This window comes from Budorcas taxicolor, chromosome 3 (assembly GCF_023091745.1).
Source record: "Budorcas taxicolor isolate Tak-1 chromosome 3, Takin1.1, whole genome shotgun sequence".
In the NCBI taxonomy this organism is placed as follows: Eukaryota; Metazoa; Chordata; class Mammalia; order Artiodactyla; family Bovidae; genus Budorcas; species Budorcas taxicolor.
The window spans coordinates 78,188,336-78,206,950 of NC_068912.1; the positions used below are offsets into that span (position 1 = coordinate 78,188,336).

The 18,615-nt window shown below is 37.1% G+C and overlaps 1 protein-coding gene across 1 annotated transcript in view; it reads left to right on the forward strand.

Annotated features, from left to right (window-relative positions):
• The window catches only part of C3H1orf141 (chromosome 3 C1orf141 homolog), a 34,627-nt gene extending 23,678 nt beyond the window's left edge, over nt 1-10,949 (forward strand). The window contains exons 4-7 of the mRNA XM_052638145.1: nt 276-343; nt 3,039-3,178; nt 7,959-8,145; nt 10,362-10,949. Of these exons, the coding sequence (XP_052494105.1) occupies nt 276-343; nt 3,039-3,178; nt 7,959-8,145; nt 10,362-10,949 (983 nt within the window). The remainder of the gene's footprint in view (nt 1-275; nt 344-3,038; nt 3,179-7,958; nt 8,146-10,361) is intronic.
• Nucleotides 10,950-18,615: the final 7,666 nt, after the last annotated feature.

Genomic DNA, 18,615 nt, shown 5'->3' on the forward strand with positions numbered 1-18,615 from the left:
CGACAGAATGATCTCTGTTCATTTCCAAGAGATCATTTATTTAGAAATCAGTTTTTTCTAAGAAAATAGAGCTTTATTATGTAACAGTAAGTAACTGAAAGTTATATTCTGATAATAGAAATTTGTTTTAAACGCAAATTATTCTAGAATATATTTAGCTCTAACAAACTCCATTTCCAAAAAAATTTACAAGTAGAGAAAATGGTTTGTTGAGTTAAATTAGAAGTAATCTAATAATATAGAAATATCATTTATGTTTGGATTTGTTTCTTTAGAGCCAGCAGAAGAATATCTAAAATCAAGATCTAACAGATCTTTTCATTATCTTAAGGATATACCTGAGGTAGGTTTAATTTGTATACTTACAGTTATTTAATAGAAATACAGATTATCTCTAATAGTTTTATGCATTTTTCTACAAATCTGAAATTCAAATGAATTTTAAGATTCAGAAGGACAAAATTTTAAATGATTTCACCTCTTACATTATGTAAAACTTTAAATATGGAAATTATAAAGAAAATAATATATTTGTTGTACAGGCAATACAGTAAAAAGTGTTTATTGAATGTGTGAAGTACTAGCATTTATCATAAAGTCTGTTAAGACAGGGCCTCATAGAAAACTATACATACATAACTTAACTATTTTAATTTAGAATGTAAAAATATATATCCATTTGTTAACCTTTTGATATGTAGCCAAGACCATTTTTGTTATAGTTATTTAGCTCACATAATTATAATAATGATGATTATATTAGGTTTAGAAACAATTCTATTGGGAAAATTTTTTTTAATTTGTTTTACTGAAGTATAGTTAGTTTTCAATGTTGTGTTAATTGCTGCTGTATAACCAAGTGATTCAGTTATACATACATGTACATTCTTTTTCATATTCTTTTGCATTATGGTTTATCACAAGATATTGAATATGGTTCTCTGTGCCACACAGTAGGACTTTGATGTTATCCAGTCTACATATGTGGGTGCTTGCATGCTTATTTGCTTCAGTTGTGACTGACACTTTGTGAACCTATGCACTGTAGCCTGCCAGGCTCCTCTGTCCTTGGGATTCTCCAGGCAAGAATACTGGAGTGGGTTGCCATTCCCTCTTCAAGGGGATCTTCCTGACCCAGGGATGGAACCCACCTCTCCTGTATTGTAGACAGATTCTTTACCCACTGAACCACCTAGGAAGCCCTATTCTACATATAATAGTTTGCATTTGCTAAGCCCAAACTCCCAATTCATCCCTCCCCCACACCTCTCCCTCTTGACAGCCCCAAGTGTGTTCTCTAGGTCTGTAGTAACAACACTATTGACTCTCGCTGACTGCTTGAGCAGAGGTACACGGGCATCCTATAAAGTGGCCATTGAGCATGCCTGGAAATCATTCAGGTTTTATTAGAAAGAGAAATTAATACAGAGAATCATCAAAGAGTCATCAATTAACACCTAAGAGTCTCTTAGGTGTTAATTATTATTAACACAATTTATTGCAAATATGGAGAATGAAACATGAAGAAATACATACTTTGCACCATAATTAATAGCAAATTATCATTTTGTTGGATAGTTAGTACTTTTTATAATTTTAAAAAATATTGATAAAATACAGTGTCTGGATTATTAGTTTTATCCTTATTGACATGTGGCTAACAAGAGCACTAAGTCCTTCCACCCATTCTTCCTGTTCTAATTTCCTCTTTGCAGAAGCAATCAAGTTTAATCTTTGGCGGTTTCAATTCCTCTTATGATTAACTATAATTCTAAAGAATGAGCTTCTACTGCTATTTTTTTATTTACCAATTTTAAGCAGTATCGGGGCTTCCCTGGTGGCTCAGAGGGTAAAGCGTCTGCCTGCAATGCAGGAGACCCGGGTTTGATTCCTGGGTCAGGAAGATCCCCTGGAGAAGGAAATGGCAATCCACTCAAGTACCCTTGCCTGGAAAATCCCATGGATGGAGAAGCCTGGTAGGCTATAGTCCATGGGGTCGCGAAGAGTCAGACACGACTGAGCAACTTCACTTTAAGCAGTGTTTACTCCATAATCAAAGACAGAAATTTGAATTAGCTTATTTATACTGCTCTGCATCTCACCTCTCTCCCTCTTTTCTCTTTTGGATCTATGATAGTTACTTTTCTGCTTCTTCTATTTTAACTTTTGTACCTTGAAATAGTATATCTAAATATGTTCTTCTTTCCTATTAACTATAATCAATAACTCCTGATTCCTCTTGCACATCACATGAAAGATCTTAGCAGTTTTAGCCTTTCCTCCACATCATCTTCCCTAGGTCAAGTGTATATTTATTCTTATATTTTGAGATTCATGATTATATTCATTTTTCAACTCTGATTAAGCCTTTATATTTTGCCTGTAGGTTAATTCTAAACCTAAAAATACTATAATCAGCACTTATTATTATAATTTTAAAATTGCTTATTGTAGAATAAAGTAATGTGCTAGGATTGTGTTTCTTCTCATTGAGTACAATGTAAACACAATAGGCTCTCTTTTCTTATTCTCCATCAGTTACTAAAAATAATGCCATTAGTTTCCCTTATGTTTAGACCTTGACTGTCTTGTGTACTTTTTCTGGAATTCCTAGTTGCCTTTCTTTTTTCTTGTGGCAAATAATAATAATAGTAAAAATCTATATAGTACTTGAGAGTGCCCAGCACTACTCAAATATGTATATATATCCCAGCTGGCTAAGTGGTAAAGAATCCGCCTGCTAATGCAGAAGACTTAGGAGACACAAGTTCGATCTCTGGGTCAGGAAGATCCCCTGGAATAGGAAATGGCAACCCACTCCAGTATTCTTGCCTGAAAAACTCCATAGACAGAGGAGCATGGCTGGCTACAGTCCATGGGGTTACAAAGAGTTGGACAGACTGAAGCAACTTAGTACATACAGCTATTTGTTATCATAGTTAAATATATCAAATGTGAATAATCAAGTAAAAATTATTTATCAATATAGACATGGAAAAATAATTTCTAAAACAGTTTCTCCTTTTCTTCATGTGTAGACAGAATATGCTAAGCCCTTCCAGGAATTATATTCACAGCATAGACACCAGTGTAGAAGAACATTGTGTTCTACAGTCTTTTCTTCTGTACCCAGCAATCAGTCTAATGCATATAAGAAGGAAGAAGACTCTAATTACAGGTATAGATATTGTGTGCTTATATTGAAATAACTGAAACTTAACTGCATCTAACTTTAAGATATAAACATTAAGAAACCTTTAACCAAGAAATAGCAGTGTCTAATCATATAACACATTATTTTTCTGCTTAATAACATCTGAAGACTCTCTATTACAAAAATGGTAAAGTCTAGATTCCTGAGTATGACATATAATATCTTTCCAGCCATGTATTCTGTCCTTTACTGATTCTAATCACAATGAAGAAATAGTCTGTTCCAGTCGCTGTGATTTGACCCATTCTATTCTCTATGCTTAGAACATACTTCTCCACCTGATGGAGTCCTGTTTATCTTGAATTGTCTCAGATAGCAAGAAGTCCATCAGTAAGGCAGCTCCAGGTTAACTCAGGTATTTAGTGATGTCATCTCATATGCAGCTTCTCAATCCTCCCTCAATTGTCTCACCAAGTAGTCTGTCCTTCTAGCCTTGCTAGATAAGATGTCTATATCTTATAAATAGAAAATGTCCTACAGCCTTGCCATATAAGATGGTGACTATTATTCAACAAAACTGGAAACAACACCCAATGAAAAAGACATAAGCTCTTTGACCCTTTTGTAAGAATGAGGAAAATGCTCTCCAACGCCCTCCAGAAGACCTCCTCTGGTGTCTCCTTGGCTAGAAAATCTTCATGCACCCATACCTAAAAACCAATAAATCAGGGAGTTTGGGGAAGAATGGATACATGTATACATGTGGCTGAGTCCCTTCACTGTTAACCTGAAGCTATCACAACATAGTTAATTGCCTATACCCCCAATACAAAATAAAAAGTTTTTAAAAATAAAAATTAAAACCCAATAAATCATTATCTGCTTTTAGTATGATCCACAGTATGAAATATTAATATTTTTTATATTACAAAGATTGATGTCTTTATCTATGGAGCAGAAGATTCAGATTCACAGATCCCTAATTATTTGTCTTTCTACTAGTTGAAATTGATTGCAGTATTTTAGTGCTTTGAATAGTTACTACTAAGGATCTATGTGACACACTCTCTTCTACTTTTTAATATGTTGATCAGGAGATGCTAAATTGATTTAGTATCTAAATTGATGGGTTGTAGGTTACATTTTGAAAAGCACGGCCTTAGAGTATTCAAGATTCATTCTATTGATTTAGAAAGGAGCCCAACTTCCCTTGAAGTATAGGGTTGCTTGGAGAAAAATGAATAGTATCAGAGTTCTGTAAGCAAAACAAACAAAAAAAAGTGGTGAGGGGGGAGGTCTTAAGTAGGCAATCCTCTGTTTACCACTTATCCTTTAAGATCCTACTGAGATATCACATTCTCTCTGAAGTGTTCCTAACAGCAGTGGCAGACTGTTCTACTCTTTCAGCAAATGAAATTTCCCTTTATGAAATTTATTGAGTCTCTCTACAGAAGAAGTGTTGTATTCTTTTATCAAAGTTCCAAATTAAGACTTCTGGGAAAGTTGGTAACCTACATACAGGTTTATCCTGGCTAAAGTAAGTAACAAAAAGAAGAAAAATAGAGAAGAAAAATTCATTTACTTGAAACTAGGACAGTTTATCTCAAACTCAAAGAAAATCTGCTATGTATTATATATAAAAGTCTGGAAAGACTACAGAAGTCAATGCACAATTCCTGTTCTATAAAAAAGGAGGGGGGAAATATTGAAGGAGCCAGTAGAAAATATTCTGAAAATACTTCTGTTAAGCATCATTCCCCTACTCAGCTCCCACTCCTACCACACACACACACACACACACGCACACACACACACACACACACACTCAAAGAAAAAGGTTTATAAACAATGATGAATCATATGAATATGGGAAATCGTTCCCTTTGGGATCCCTTTCCTCACTGCTAATCACAGCACTCCAAGTCTGTGTTAGTAGTATTTTTAAGATACCTTTAGATGTTCTCAGTTAGGGAGAAAACCTCCTAACTTGGAGGAACAAGGTCTTGAAAGGAGGATTGGTAACAGAAGAGACCAGATACAATTTTTTAGGAATCATCTTTGCAAGCGTGAGTAATAGCCACTTAGCTACTGTCTAAAAAAAAAAAAAAAAAGTCCCCATCCAACAGTCCAAGAGCCATGCGGCCATCCTTTGATTGAATTCCTCACCAGACTGAGTTGCGTACCCCAAGAGAGAGGTAAAAACCTGGAACTCAGTGGCACCTCACCTGTGCATGGACAGAGAACCCACCACTACTACCATATCAGAGTCACTGAAGAGGTTTCACAAAACATACAGCGCACAGGAAAATTTCCTCATGAATTTTCAGGGCTCCGCCTCCTTCACCAGTTTATTCAGACAGCTGAATGCCCAAACTGATAATGTGAAGTAAAACTATCTGGATTTATCTGGTAATTTTTAAGGAGAGAATTTAATAATACTCAGGTGAACAGGGAGAACATCCCAAGAAAATGTACCCCTATTATTCAGGGGATAATAACAAGGCCAGATTAAAGTAGATGAAAAAAAATAAAAACAAAACATGGCCCCTATCAACAATTCTGCAACAAACAAAGGAAATCATTTAAAATAAGGCTAATGGCTACATTTTGACAGAATTGTAACCCATGAAATGGGAGAAGAGTTAGACAATAATTGCTTCATGTGCTCAAGAAATCAAAGAAAATAAAGACCCTATGAAATAAGATTTGAAAATACAAAAGATAATTGCTGAGTTTGAAATGGTGCTATCAGAGTTAACAATATTTTTAAGGAAATAGGTAGTGATGATGCAGAACTGACAGATATATTAAAAGTCGTGGAGTAGAATAAACATGGAGTAAGCCAACCTGTGGATCTAAAGAGCAAGTTTAGGAAAATCGCATGCAATGCAATATGAAAGAATAAAAATATGATTGGATTAGACAAGATAGTATATTAACAGAAGAAAAAAAGATATCCAACATGGAGATAATTGGTGTAAAGAAGAAAACAGAACAGACTGAATGAACTGACTTTAATATACTGTGGCAATTTGTTGTGCTCAGTTATAGGTGTGCTGAAATACTTAAGGCACTTAAAGATTGCTCAGGTGGCTCTATGGTAGCCAAGCTATGAGTGTCCTCAAGTGTTTATCCCAGTGTACTGAACAAAGAGATAGGGAAACATTGCATAGAATACAAGCTACGTGAGAGCAAGAGAAAAAGCTGAATTTACTGCTTACAGCATGTGTGTCTGGGAACATATTTAAGAAAGTAGAGAAATGCTAGAGTGGCCAGCAGTCATATTTGGAAGAGTTCAATCTTGGACACTTTATTCATGCCAGGTGGCAAGATTTGACTGTTTGCATACGCTAAATGACCTCTCTCTGTACCACGTATTTAACCATCTGAGGCTTCCTCCTGGGCTTCCCTGGTGGCTCAGCTGGTAAAGAATCAGCCTGCAAAGTGGGAGACCTGGGTTCAATCCCTGCATTGGGAAGATCCCCTGAGGAAAGGAACGGCTACCCACTCCAGTATTCTGGCCTGGAGAATTCCATCGACTATATAGTTCGTGGGGTCACAAAGAGTTGGACACAACTGAGCAGCTTTCACTGTCACTGACTAATGATGTGTTTACATATTAGAGAGATTTGCAAATTCAGGAATGCCTTTCTTCAACAAAAATCTCCAAGCTCTGTTTTATGTTTGATCTGTCTTAGCCAAACATTAGATTCTTGATCTCAGTCTTTTCCAGTTCTATTTTGTTTATTTGTTTTTACTAAATAGCTACTATAGATCAAGCATGAAACCAAGTACTTTGCATGTTATTTTTCAATGTAAAATATTTTATACAAAATATTTTGTAAATACCATATACATATATACCTTTTATGAAAATCTTTTAAAATTTCAGCTCAAACTGGAAAAAAAAAAACAAACCTAGGGAATCACTTGAATTGGTTGGTCACTCAGAAGATTATGTTATTGTAGCAAAAATTCACAGCCAACAGCCACTTTAGGTTTAAACAGCTCTTCTGTTTCTTTCTATGATGGTATCTGAGTGAGGGACTCACTGGACTTTGTGACATTGAGAAAAAGGTATTTGGCCAACGATCTTGGTCAGTGCCTTTGGACTGCTGGCCTCATTTCTAGATGTTCTGTGGCTACTGACACTTGTGGTCCATGAACTTACAGCCTATTCTCTCTGAACTTAGATAGGGTCCACTCTCAGATCTCATTAGAACAGTAGAACTCAGTGAGTTTCTGTTGTGTCTTCATCTGTTCTTAGACTGTCTATTTATACCTCACCCCAGGGAAGCCTTTGCTGTGGCTTACCACTGTGATAGTAAGCTTGTTGTCAAGCCTAATCTGAGTGTTCATGTCACTTGTGGACCCATGGAGATCTGGAATGAAAGCTATATCTTCCCTCTGCCTGACCACACCATTTTATCCTGATAATAAAGCTAAGGTGACCCTGTGTTGGCAGGAAGCTCCTGGAAAAGAACTATTGTCCCAGAATCTCAACAAAAGATGTAGCAAATATACCTGTCTTCCTTTGCTGGTCTCCTCAACCTACATAATGTACTTCCTCCCCACTCAGAAACCAAAGAGGCACACGTATTATTGTCTTGCTTCCACCCCTGCTTTTGCTTTTTCCAACACAAACCAAGCAGCAAATGATGGTCTTATCAGGTTGACAGTATGGCAGGGGGATCTGAGGGAGATGTTAGCAGCAGTTATTTTGAGGAATGGGATAGGTAGACAAGAAGTGATCAGCTGAAACCAGTCCTATAAACATTTATGCTGAACTTTTACTCATTTTCAGAATAAAATCTTCTTCTGACTTCAATGATTTTAGTACAAAAGAAAATGAAGCCATCAGAAATGATCAACTAAATGAGTATTCAGTAAGACACAAAAGCATGCTGCCATTGTGCTTTGAGGATGAACTGATAAAGCCAGATGCCAAGATAATCGACGTTAGTCTGGTAAAGACAGTAACTTCTCACACGGTAATAAAAACATCTATTTATACTACTGTTCAGTAAAATTATGTATCATTACTTCTTGTAGACATATCGTATCCTAGTGACCAGAATCTTTGATAAATTCTTCTTACCTCTTGGCTTCATATTCTGAAGTGACAACAACATGGATTCTTAATATTCTTTTTAGAACCCCCATTCCAAACCAGGGGATTCCTTGGCACCAGCTGAAAATTTTGTGTTTTTCTTTTATGAAGGATTTATCAAATTTTCTTGATTATAAAAGAAATATAAAACAAAGATGGTGTTTTTTTTAAATGACTTGATTATATTTCACTTTTCTATCAATCTATTATATTTCAACCAGAAGAAGCAATTTATTAAAGCTGATTTGGTAGCTCAGAGTCTCTAGGAATGCTGGACAGACAATATGGCTGGAAAGCTATCCAATCAGGACTCACCCTGTTACAGCCGCAGCTTGCTCTACTGGGGCCCATGCTCTCGTCACAGACAAAAGAAGTTTACAATTCTGATGCTGGGCAGTAGACACTGCTTCCAAGATCTTTGCCCACTGCTGCCTTTCAGCTAGCTATATCTACCACCAGCCTCACTAGAATAGTTTTTGCAATGCCTGTTTTTCACAGTGCTTGCTTTTTCTGAACTGAAGACTGTCTTTAGTGTATCCAAGTGGCAGAGCCTAGGGCACATGCCTATACCCTAACCCTAAGGGAAGCTGATAAAGCAAGTTTTTGCCTCTACCTAAAGGCAATAGCAACCCACTCCCAGTACTCTTGCCTGGAAAATCCAATGGACGGAGGAGCCTGGTAGGCTATAGTCCATGGTGTCATGCAAAGAGTCAGACATGACTGAGTGATTTCGCTTTCACTTTTCACTTTCATGCATTGGAGAAGGAAATGGCAGCCCACTCCAGTGTTCTTGCCTGAAGAATCCCAGGGACTGAGGAGCCTAGTAGGCTGCCATCTATGGGGTCGCACAGAGTTGGACATGACTGAAGTGACTTAGCAGCAGCAGCAGCAGCAGCAAGGGTACATTGGAATTCCCTGGTGGCTCAGTGGTAAAGAATCTGCCTTCAATACAGGAGATTAGAGTTTGATCCCTGGGTCAGGAAGATCCCCTGGAGAAGGAAATGGCAACTCACTCCAATATTCTTCCCTCGGAAATCCCATGGACAGAAGAACCTGGTGGATTGCAGTCCTTGGGGTCACAAAGAGTCAGACAGACTTAGGGACTGAAGCTGTATGCAAGGGTACGTTTCCTAAGGTACTGGACAGACAAAAATTTGACAAACCTCTACTACTATGGCTAAATAGGTAACATTGGCATCACCGGTGGATTAAAAAACTAGATCTTTTGTCATTTTTTTCAGTAATCATAAGCATTAATATGCCTTTCACACTAAGGTCAATAATATACAATTAGATGATCATCAATTTCTTACTTTGTTAATTGTATTTCTAAAAGAAAAGTAGCAATCATTGACTTAAAGTTTACAAACTAAATACTGGTAATATTTATATTTGATGAGTAATCTGTAGATTTAATATTTTTTACCTTATAATGGAAATGTGTAAGACAGTTCAGTGAGTAGATCATACATACAGATTTTGCTACTACTGTGATAAAAATAGTCTATTTTTAAGTCAATCTACTACTTTGGCTCTTTTATTTCACAGATATAATATATTGAGCACTTTTTATTGTGCTAAATTGTGCTATATGTTGGGATACAATAACAAATGTAAGTCTTTTAAAGAAAATTTTACACTTTCTGAATTTATTAGGATATTCAGACTTTGTAATTTTGGCTTGTAATCAGTTATGTAATCAGTTTCTTTTGATCTTTGACTCAATCTATTGTTTGGTATGCTGCTTATTTCTGGACATGGAAACCTAAGAAATGCCAGGACAATGTTCCATGCTACCAAATATCATATTTCCCAGTGACAGCACCAAACATTTCTTTACATCTCACGCTATTTCAAAAAGAATTTTAGGAGGCCAGAAGTTCAGATTTTACCCCTAACACTGCAACAGAGTACTAAGAGAAGGAAGTATATAACATACAAGAACATCTTTTTGTTATGTTTAAATATTGTTATTGCTTATATTAAAAACTTCTATGTAGTTACTTTTACAATATTTTGCCATTTTATGTTTTAAAAACTACTTAGCCTTCTTACCTCAATAGACAGATAACAAAGACTCTTTTCTTTAATCCACAGGGGAAAAATGATACAAATCCCATAATTTTCCATGAGGCTGGATACATACAAATGTTACTTTTGACAAAAAATAGGCTTCCTCCCCATTCTATGGAAAATGGAAATGGTTCCCCATATGAAAGATCAAATGTTGTTTTAGAAAGAAATTGTGAAATGCTTAAATCTGTAGCTAGAGATCAATCTATTACTCCTTCCAAAACCCAAAGAACTCTGCCTACAACACAGAAGAAAGATATACCAGCAATATCTTTAGAAGTCAGCCATAGGGTTGTAGATGATAAACTAAGGAAGAAAACTAGGAAGCAGACATTCGAAAACATACCTTGGGATAAACTCTATAATTTTTCACAAACATTTTCCAGCTTAACAAAAAAATTTGTGGGTTTCCTTGATAAAACTGTTATTCAAGAAATGAGTGCTAAAACTGGAAAATTTGAAAAAATGTTTTCTACAGTAAAACCAATGAGTGAATTCAGTGCCTCACCTGTCAAATATTACTCAAAGCCTTCACGAAATATACTCAAAGTCCATAAAATAAATAATGTAACACCACTGGATGATTTGTTAAACTTGTCGGGTAAAAAATAAGCACCTCATAAAGTATTGTTTATTCAGCATTCTGAGGGTAACAAGAAGCAAATAACGAAGTTAGAAGATCATAGAAAAAATTCTTGTCTAAATGGTAATATTCTAGTGGATGGTAGAAGAGAACAAAACATAGAAGTTGAAATTACAAACCAACAAGCGGTATAATATTTTTAGTAAATAAGAGGATAAAATTAGGAAATAATGATCACCAAGAGGAACTAGTGCAGGAATTTCTCTTATCTCAATTAGATTCCTCAGTCATCAGCGTTCCTACAGTTAAGTATGATTCAGGACCTAGAATGGTATAGACTGACTGTGGATATTTGCTATTGGAAGCCAAATAACATCAAAAACTTTGTTCCATAACTGGATATCAAATAAAACAATATACCATTAACTTGACAGATGTGGAATTAATTGTATAAAAGCATTTTGGATAATTGATGGAAACTATTACAATATAACATTAGCAATTCATGAAATTAAAAGGCTTTGCAAAATTTCAAATATCTTTTTGTTAGTAAAGGTTGAAACTTCTTTACTATATAATGCCTTTATCAAGTGTGACTTTGACTTTTTTCTGAATTGTTAAACAATTTAAAAGCACAACTGATCCTTAGTAAGTAAATAATTTTGGTAGTAAATCCTATAAAAGATTGAAAATTTTAAATCAGTTGCTATTCTATTTATTCACTAACTTCTCAGTAAAAAAGCAGAACTCAGAAAGAAGTCGCATTTCAGGAGTTCACTGGTTATCTGCTTGTTTAAAGGACTTTTCTTTTTTAAAGTCTTAACTGTTAGCACTTGAGAAGTAGGTTAATTAGAAGCATTTCAGTTAAAGGAAGGTTTTGGAGGTCTTTCGGAAACTTTCAAGAGTGAGGAAGTGAACTTGTTCGGTGTCTCTGTTTCCACTGACTGGAGGTTTTCCTTATTGTGTGTCATCAATGGTAATCTTGGCCATCTCTTCACGAGTAGAAGCAAATTTTGGCTCTCAAATAGGATGACAAGGAGAGAAAATGAAGATGGAGGAAAGAGAATGTGAACTGAAGACTCTGTAAATGAGGGAAGAACAAGAGTATAAGGATTCAAGATAAGGTGGTGGGTTCAGTTATGTAGGAAGTAATGGAGCAGGAACACACAAAATTTTCCTGGCTAATTACCTTTCTTTTGGTTACTGGTGGAGGGGAGAAGCAGGAGCAGCTGCAGCTCAAAGTCATGAAGTCATCTTTCTTTTCAGAAAACAGGGATTGACCTTGCTCTCTTTGCTTGCTTTATCCATTCTCCCCGTATCTCCACCCCACCACCATTTTCACTGCAGTAATCCCGACGGCTTACTGCAAAGCAGAATAGTTTCCCTAATTACCCTGCAGTCTCAGAAGAGAAAATACAGACTCTTAGCCACTAACAGTAAAAATGACAAGAAATAGAAAATATACCTAGTAATATCACAAGTAATGATGGTAGGGTTTCCTGATATTCAGTACAAGACAAACAGGTATAGACCCTGAATCTGGGCAGTTATGAGTCAACTTGGGCAAATAATGTCAACTATCTGAGTCTCACTTTTCTATATTCCTGCCTTAAGATGAGGACAATACCTTGTTGTACAGTATGATTATTTTAAAGATTGGGCTTCCTATGTGGCTCAGCTGGTAAAGAATCCGCCTACAACGCAGGAGACCTGGGTTTGATCACTGGGTTGGGAAGATCCCTGGAGAAGAGAAAGGCTATCCACTCCAGCATTTTGGCCTGGACAATTCCATGAACTGTATAGTCCACAGGATCACAAAAAGTCGGATACGAAAAAACGACTTTCACTTTCACTTTAAAGATTAAATAAATAAACAGTATGGAATCTCTTGAGTATGGTAAGCGTTTATTTAAAATTCCCCTTTTATTCCCATCCTTTCTCCTATTTTTAATGTAAGTGTGTTAGTTGCTCAGTTGTGCCCGAATCTTTGTGACCCCGTGGACCATAGCCCGCCAGGCTCCTCTGTCCTTAGAATTTTCCAGGCAAGAATACTGGAGTGCATCGCCATTCCCTTCTCCTGCGAATCTTCCCAACCCAGGGATCGAACCCTGGTCTCCTGCATTGCAGGCAAATTCTTTACCATCTGAGCCACCAGGGAAGCCCATCCTTTCCCCTGCTCTTAGTCTAAGTATAACTTCTTAAAAGATGTTCCCAAAGGTCTCTTACTATAACCTTTTCTAAATTAGAGTCTAAACCTAACTACCGTCAGTCTTCAGACTTTAGCCCAAAATAGACTTAAATTAGGAGAAGGCAATGGCACCCCACTCCAGTACTCTTGCCTGGAAAATCCCATGGATGGAGGAGCCTGGTAGGCTATGTCCATGGGGTCGCTAAGAGTCGGACACGACTGAGCGACTTCACTTTCACTTTTCACTTTCATGCATTGGAGAAGGAAATGGCAACCCACTCCAGGGTTCTTGCCTGGAGAATCCCAGGGACGGGGTGCCTGGTGGGCTGCCATCTGTGGGGTTGCATAGAGTCGGACACGACTGAAGCGACTTAGCAGCAGCAGCAGCAGCAGCAGACTTAAATTATAACTGAGGATTTTGTATGTTATTTCTGGAAGTGTCTGCTGCAGCATGTGAGTTTTATTCTTTAGAAGGGCACTAACTTAATTTACAAATTCCATCTCACCGAGGATTGGCCACTGAAATAGCTGGACAGCTGGGAGCAGTGGGTTGTGGGAAGATGGTGACATAAGCTCACCACCTTTCTCTTCCACTCTCAGCTTTAATCAATTATCTCCTTAGCCAAACAGATGCCGGGATCTGCAAGAAGTGGGGTGCAAGTTTAGACAAGGTTTCTGTTCTAATGCTGAGATCTGAATATGGCTCTGGAGACCAGTCTCTGAGTTCGAAGGCAATAATGGAAATTGTGCTGTGTCTAGGGACTGGCTGGCAGTTGGAATCTGTAGATTACCCCAGGGAAAGATTGTCTCTGGTTCTCTGTAAGTGTTCCTGGTCTCGTTGGTGCCCAGGAGACTAAGAAGAAAACACTAAACCTATGAAAAAACCTAGAACTCAGAGAATTTTTCCTTCAGGTGCCTCAGCAGAGGGTTATATTCTGCTTGCTTTTATAGTACCAGCCCATAATGAGAAGGACTTTGCCTTCTACCATTTACACAGCTGTGGTCACTAAATACTGCCATTAACAGACCTAAGCTTCTCTGAGCCATATAAGAAAAATAGCAACCCATCTAAAGGGTCACAGCAAGCAGATGGTGGCCATCCAGACAGGACATAACAGGGAAAAGGGCCTGAGAACTGACAGAGGTTTCACCTAGGGATGGGGAGGAATAAACAAACATAGTAATTTTGTAGGATTAGCAGTGAGAAAAAATTTGAAAAAAAGCAGTTTTTTTCCTGTTTGCTCATCCTGCCAAGTCCAGCTCATTTAGCTTCCAGTTATGAAATAACTAGAACAGATTAAGATTCTGGAGGAGACAGGGTTAATTTGATTAAAAAAATAATAAAAAGCACTAAAGTAGATTCAAGTATATCACACACACACAAAATACTGGTTGTATGTATGACTCTCAATCACAATCTGAATTGATAGAGTAGGTAACTATTAATTGAGTAAAAAATATAAGAAAACTTCCAAAATGAGGGGAAATGCAATTTATAAAATATAAGAAAAATGAAAAAGAACATGATACAAAATCATAAAATATTGGTATCAAATATCTGTCATACTACATTTGAATTGCTTGAATTTTCCCTTTATTCTTTTAAAATTTACTCATTTATTTTTGGCCACACTAGTTGCAGTATGGAGGGGCTACTCTTCGTCGAAGTGTGAAGGCTTCATTGCGGTAGGCTTCTCTTGTTGCAGAGCCCTGACTCTAGGCATTCAGGTTTCTGTAGTTGCTGTATGGGCTCAGCAGTTGTGGCACATGGGCTTAGTTGCTCTGAAGCACGTGAAATCTTCCCAGACCAGGGATCGAACCCATGTCCCCTGCACTGGCAGACAGATTCTTATCTACTGTGCCACCAGGGAAATGCCTGAATTTTCCCTTTAAAAAACAGAGACTCTCAGACTGAGTTTTAAAAAATAACACTTAATTATACAATCAGCTCTATGTATACATAGGTTTTACATCTGTGAATTCAACCAACAGCAAATAGAAAGTCTTAAAATTCTGAAAAGTTCCAAAAATCAAAACTTGAACTTGCCTAGCACCAGCAGCTATTTACATAGCATTTACATTGTATTAGGTATTGTAAGTAATCTAGAGATGATTTAATGTGTATGGGAGGATGTACATAGGTTTTACACAAATACTACCCCATTTTATATAAGGAAGTCGAGCATCCATAGGTTTTGGTATCTGTGGGAGGTCCCGAAACCAATCCCCTTGATACAAAGGGATGAATATATTCTGTTTGTAAGAAATATAGTTAAAGCGATAAAAAGAAGCTTGAAAATAAAGGAATGGAGACAGAGATACCAGACTAATGAAATAAAGAGAAGCTGCAGTGGAATTATTAATACCACATGTTAAAATTTAAGATTAGAAACAATAAATGTGACAAAGAAGGGCCTTATAGCTTCTGTAATAATAGAAACACACTATCTGTAAAGATATAACAGCATCTTTGGTGCACTATATATGTACCAAACAACAAAACAGCTAGTTATAGAAAACAAAAGCTATTAGAAGTCTCAGGAGAATGTAATAAAAATAAAATTATTGTGGAAGACATTAATCCCTTCTTTAAGAGTTAAACAGGTAAAACAAAAAAAGTATAGATACAGAGTAATTATATAATGCAATTAATAAAATTAATGTAATGAATATAGATTCTAGTTTCTTTGTTTTTCTGAAACAGAGAAAATAAATTTTTGAGCTTATCCATAGAAAATGAATTATGTGCAGGGCTACATAGAAACACTTTTTTTTCTTTTTAACAAATGTAGAGAACTTTAAAAAAAAATAACTCAATAAAAAACAATCAAAATGAAACAGAATCCAAATATATTAACTGCTTAAAAATAAAGGATAAAGAAGAAAACAAAACTCAAACTATAAAGTAAAAAATAATGAAAAAGAAGCCACTTCATTTCAAACTTTATAGCACAATAGCTTAAAATAAAAGTTAAATTTCTTGTTTTTCTTTCCTCTCTCATCTCCTCCTTTCTTCTTCTTCTTCTTCCTTTTATTATTTTTCTTCTTTCTTCCTTTTTACATCCGTTTTCTTAATGAAAAGATTTCAATGAAAAGGATCCCAAGGTTCTTATTTTGGAAAATAGAAAACACATTAAAAAATAAAATATAAAAGGGTAAATAAGAGTAAAAGTTATTGTTTTGTGTGTTTGTTTTTAAAATACACTAAAATGAGACTTTTCTGGTGACTCAGTGGTAAAGAATCTGCCTGCCAATATAGGAGACATGGGTTCCATCCTTGATCCAGGAGGATCATGCCTGCCATGGAGAAGCTGAGCCCATGTACCACAACTACTGAGGCTATGCTCTAGAGCCTGGGAGTGGCAACTACTGAGCCTGAGTGCCCTAGAGCCCGTACTTCACAAAAGAAGCCACTGCAATGAAATGCCTCTGCACCACAACTAGAGAGTATCCCCCACTCACCACAACTAGGGAAACCCCACACAGCAACTAAAAGCCAGCACAGCCATAAATGAAAGATATATAAATAAATAAATAATTTCTACTGTTTTAAAAAATAAAACACACTAAAATGGATAAGCTATTCTCAAACCTGATTTAAGAGAAAGGAGCAAAAAAAGGAATATAATTATGAAGGAGAAAAGAAACAACCATAGAGATTTAGTTCCGTCACTCAGTCATGTCCGACTCTTTGTGACCCTATGGAATGCAGCACACCAGGCCTCCCTGTTCATTATGAACTCCTGGAGCTTGCTCAAACTCATGTCCAACAAGTTGGTGATGCCATCCAGCTACCTCATCCTCTGTAGTCCCCTTCTCCTCCTGCCTTCAATCTTTCCCAGCATCAGAGTCTTTTCAAATGAGTCAGTTCTTCACATCAGGTGGCCTAAGTATTGGAGTTTCAGCTTCAACATCAGTCCTTCCAGTGAACACCCAGGACTGATCTCCTTTAAGATGGACTGGTTGGATCTCCTTGCTGTCCAAGGGACTCTCAAGAGTCTTCTCCAACACCACAGTTCAAAAGCATTAATTCTTTGGCACTCAGCTTTCCTTATGGTCCAACTCTCACATCCATACATGACTACTGGAAAAACCACAGCTTTGACTAGATGGACCTTTGTTGGCAAAATAAAGTCTCCATTTTTTAATATGCTCTCTAGGTTGGTCATAGCTTTTCTTCCAAGGAGCAAGCATCTTTTACTTTCATGGCTGCAGTCACCATCTGCAGTGATTTTGGAGCCCAAGAAAATGAAGTCTGACACTGTTTTCATGTTTCCCCATCTATTTGCATAAAGTGATGGGACTGGATGGCATGATCTTATGTCAGGAAGCATTTAACGGGAGGCTTCCTGTATGCTGTTTTGGATCTGTCATGAATCCTCTGTCCCTTATTAATTCCTGAATATTCATGAATTAAGTGGAGCAGCAAGCTACTCCCATGGGCTCAGGAACACATGCATTACCTTCGTTAGTTTTTCCATACAGTGATAAGTAACTATTTACGACCCTCTTCCTTTTTATGAACCATATGGTAAAAGTGATTATTTACAACCCTCTCTCTTTGATATGGATTGCCTTATGATAATTTGTAAGTCTGGACTTCTGATTTTTATCTCTGCTGAAAATAGCTACCTTGTAAGACAGTATATATACCCACACTATGTTGAATAAAACACCTTCACTTCATCAGAGCTTGGGTCCTTGTATCTTTCTTTCTTTCTCTGTCTCTCTCTCTCAGGCTAATTCTTTGGAGCGCAGAGGCCCACTGAGCTCACTTTCTTGCCTGGGCTTCTAAGACCCTCCCGAGAAGGCACACTGTGCCTTTACCCGCCTCAAGAGGGCGCCTGATGCCTACGTGTAGCAGTGCAAGCCCTGTGTCAAAGGGCTTTATTGGTTTTCTGTGTAAACCAAGGAATATCAGCCTCTTTCTCTCTCTTACTTTGTTATCGTCGACACCTGACCACCAGGTTCTGGTTCATTAAAGGACCTCAACAATCTTAGTTTTTTGAATGCTGAGCTTTAAGCCACATTTTTCACTCCACTCTCCTCTTTTACTTTCATCAAGAGGCTCTTCAGTTCCTCTTTGCTTTCTGACATAAGGGTGGTGTTATCTGCATATCTGAGGTTATTTTGATTTTCCTCCCTTCAATCTAGATTCCAGCTTGTGCCTCATCCAGCCGGGCATTTCACTTAATGTAATCTGTGTATAGACTAAATAAGCAGGGTGACAATATACAGCCTTGATGAACTCCCTTCCCAATTTGGAACCAGTCCATTGTTCGATGTCCAGTTCTAAGTGTTGCTTCTTGGCCTGCATACATATTTCTCAGGAGGCAGGTCAGGAGGCCTGGTATTCCTATCACTTTAATAATTTTCCACAGTTTGTTGTGATCCACACAGTCAAAGGCTTTGGCATAGTCAATAAAGCAGAAATAGATGTTTTTCTGGCAGTCTCTCACTTTTTCTATGATGCAGTGGATATTGGCAATTTGATCTCTGGTTCCTCT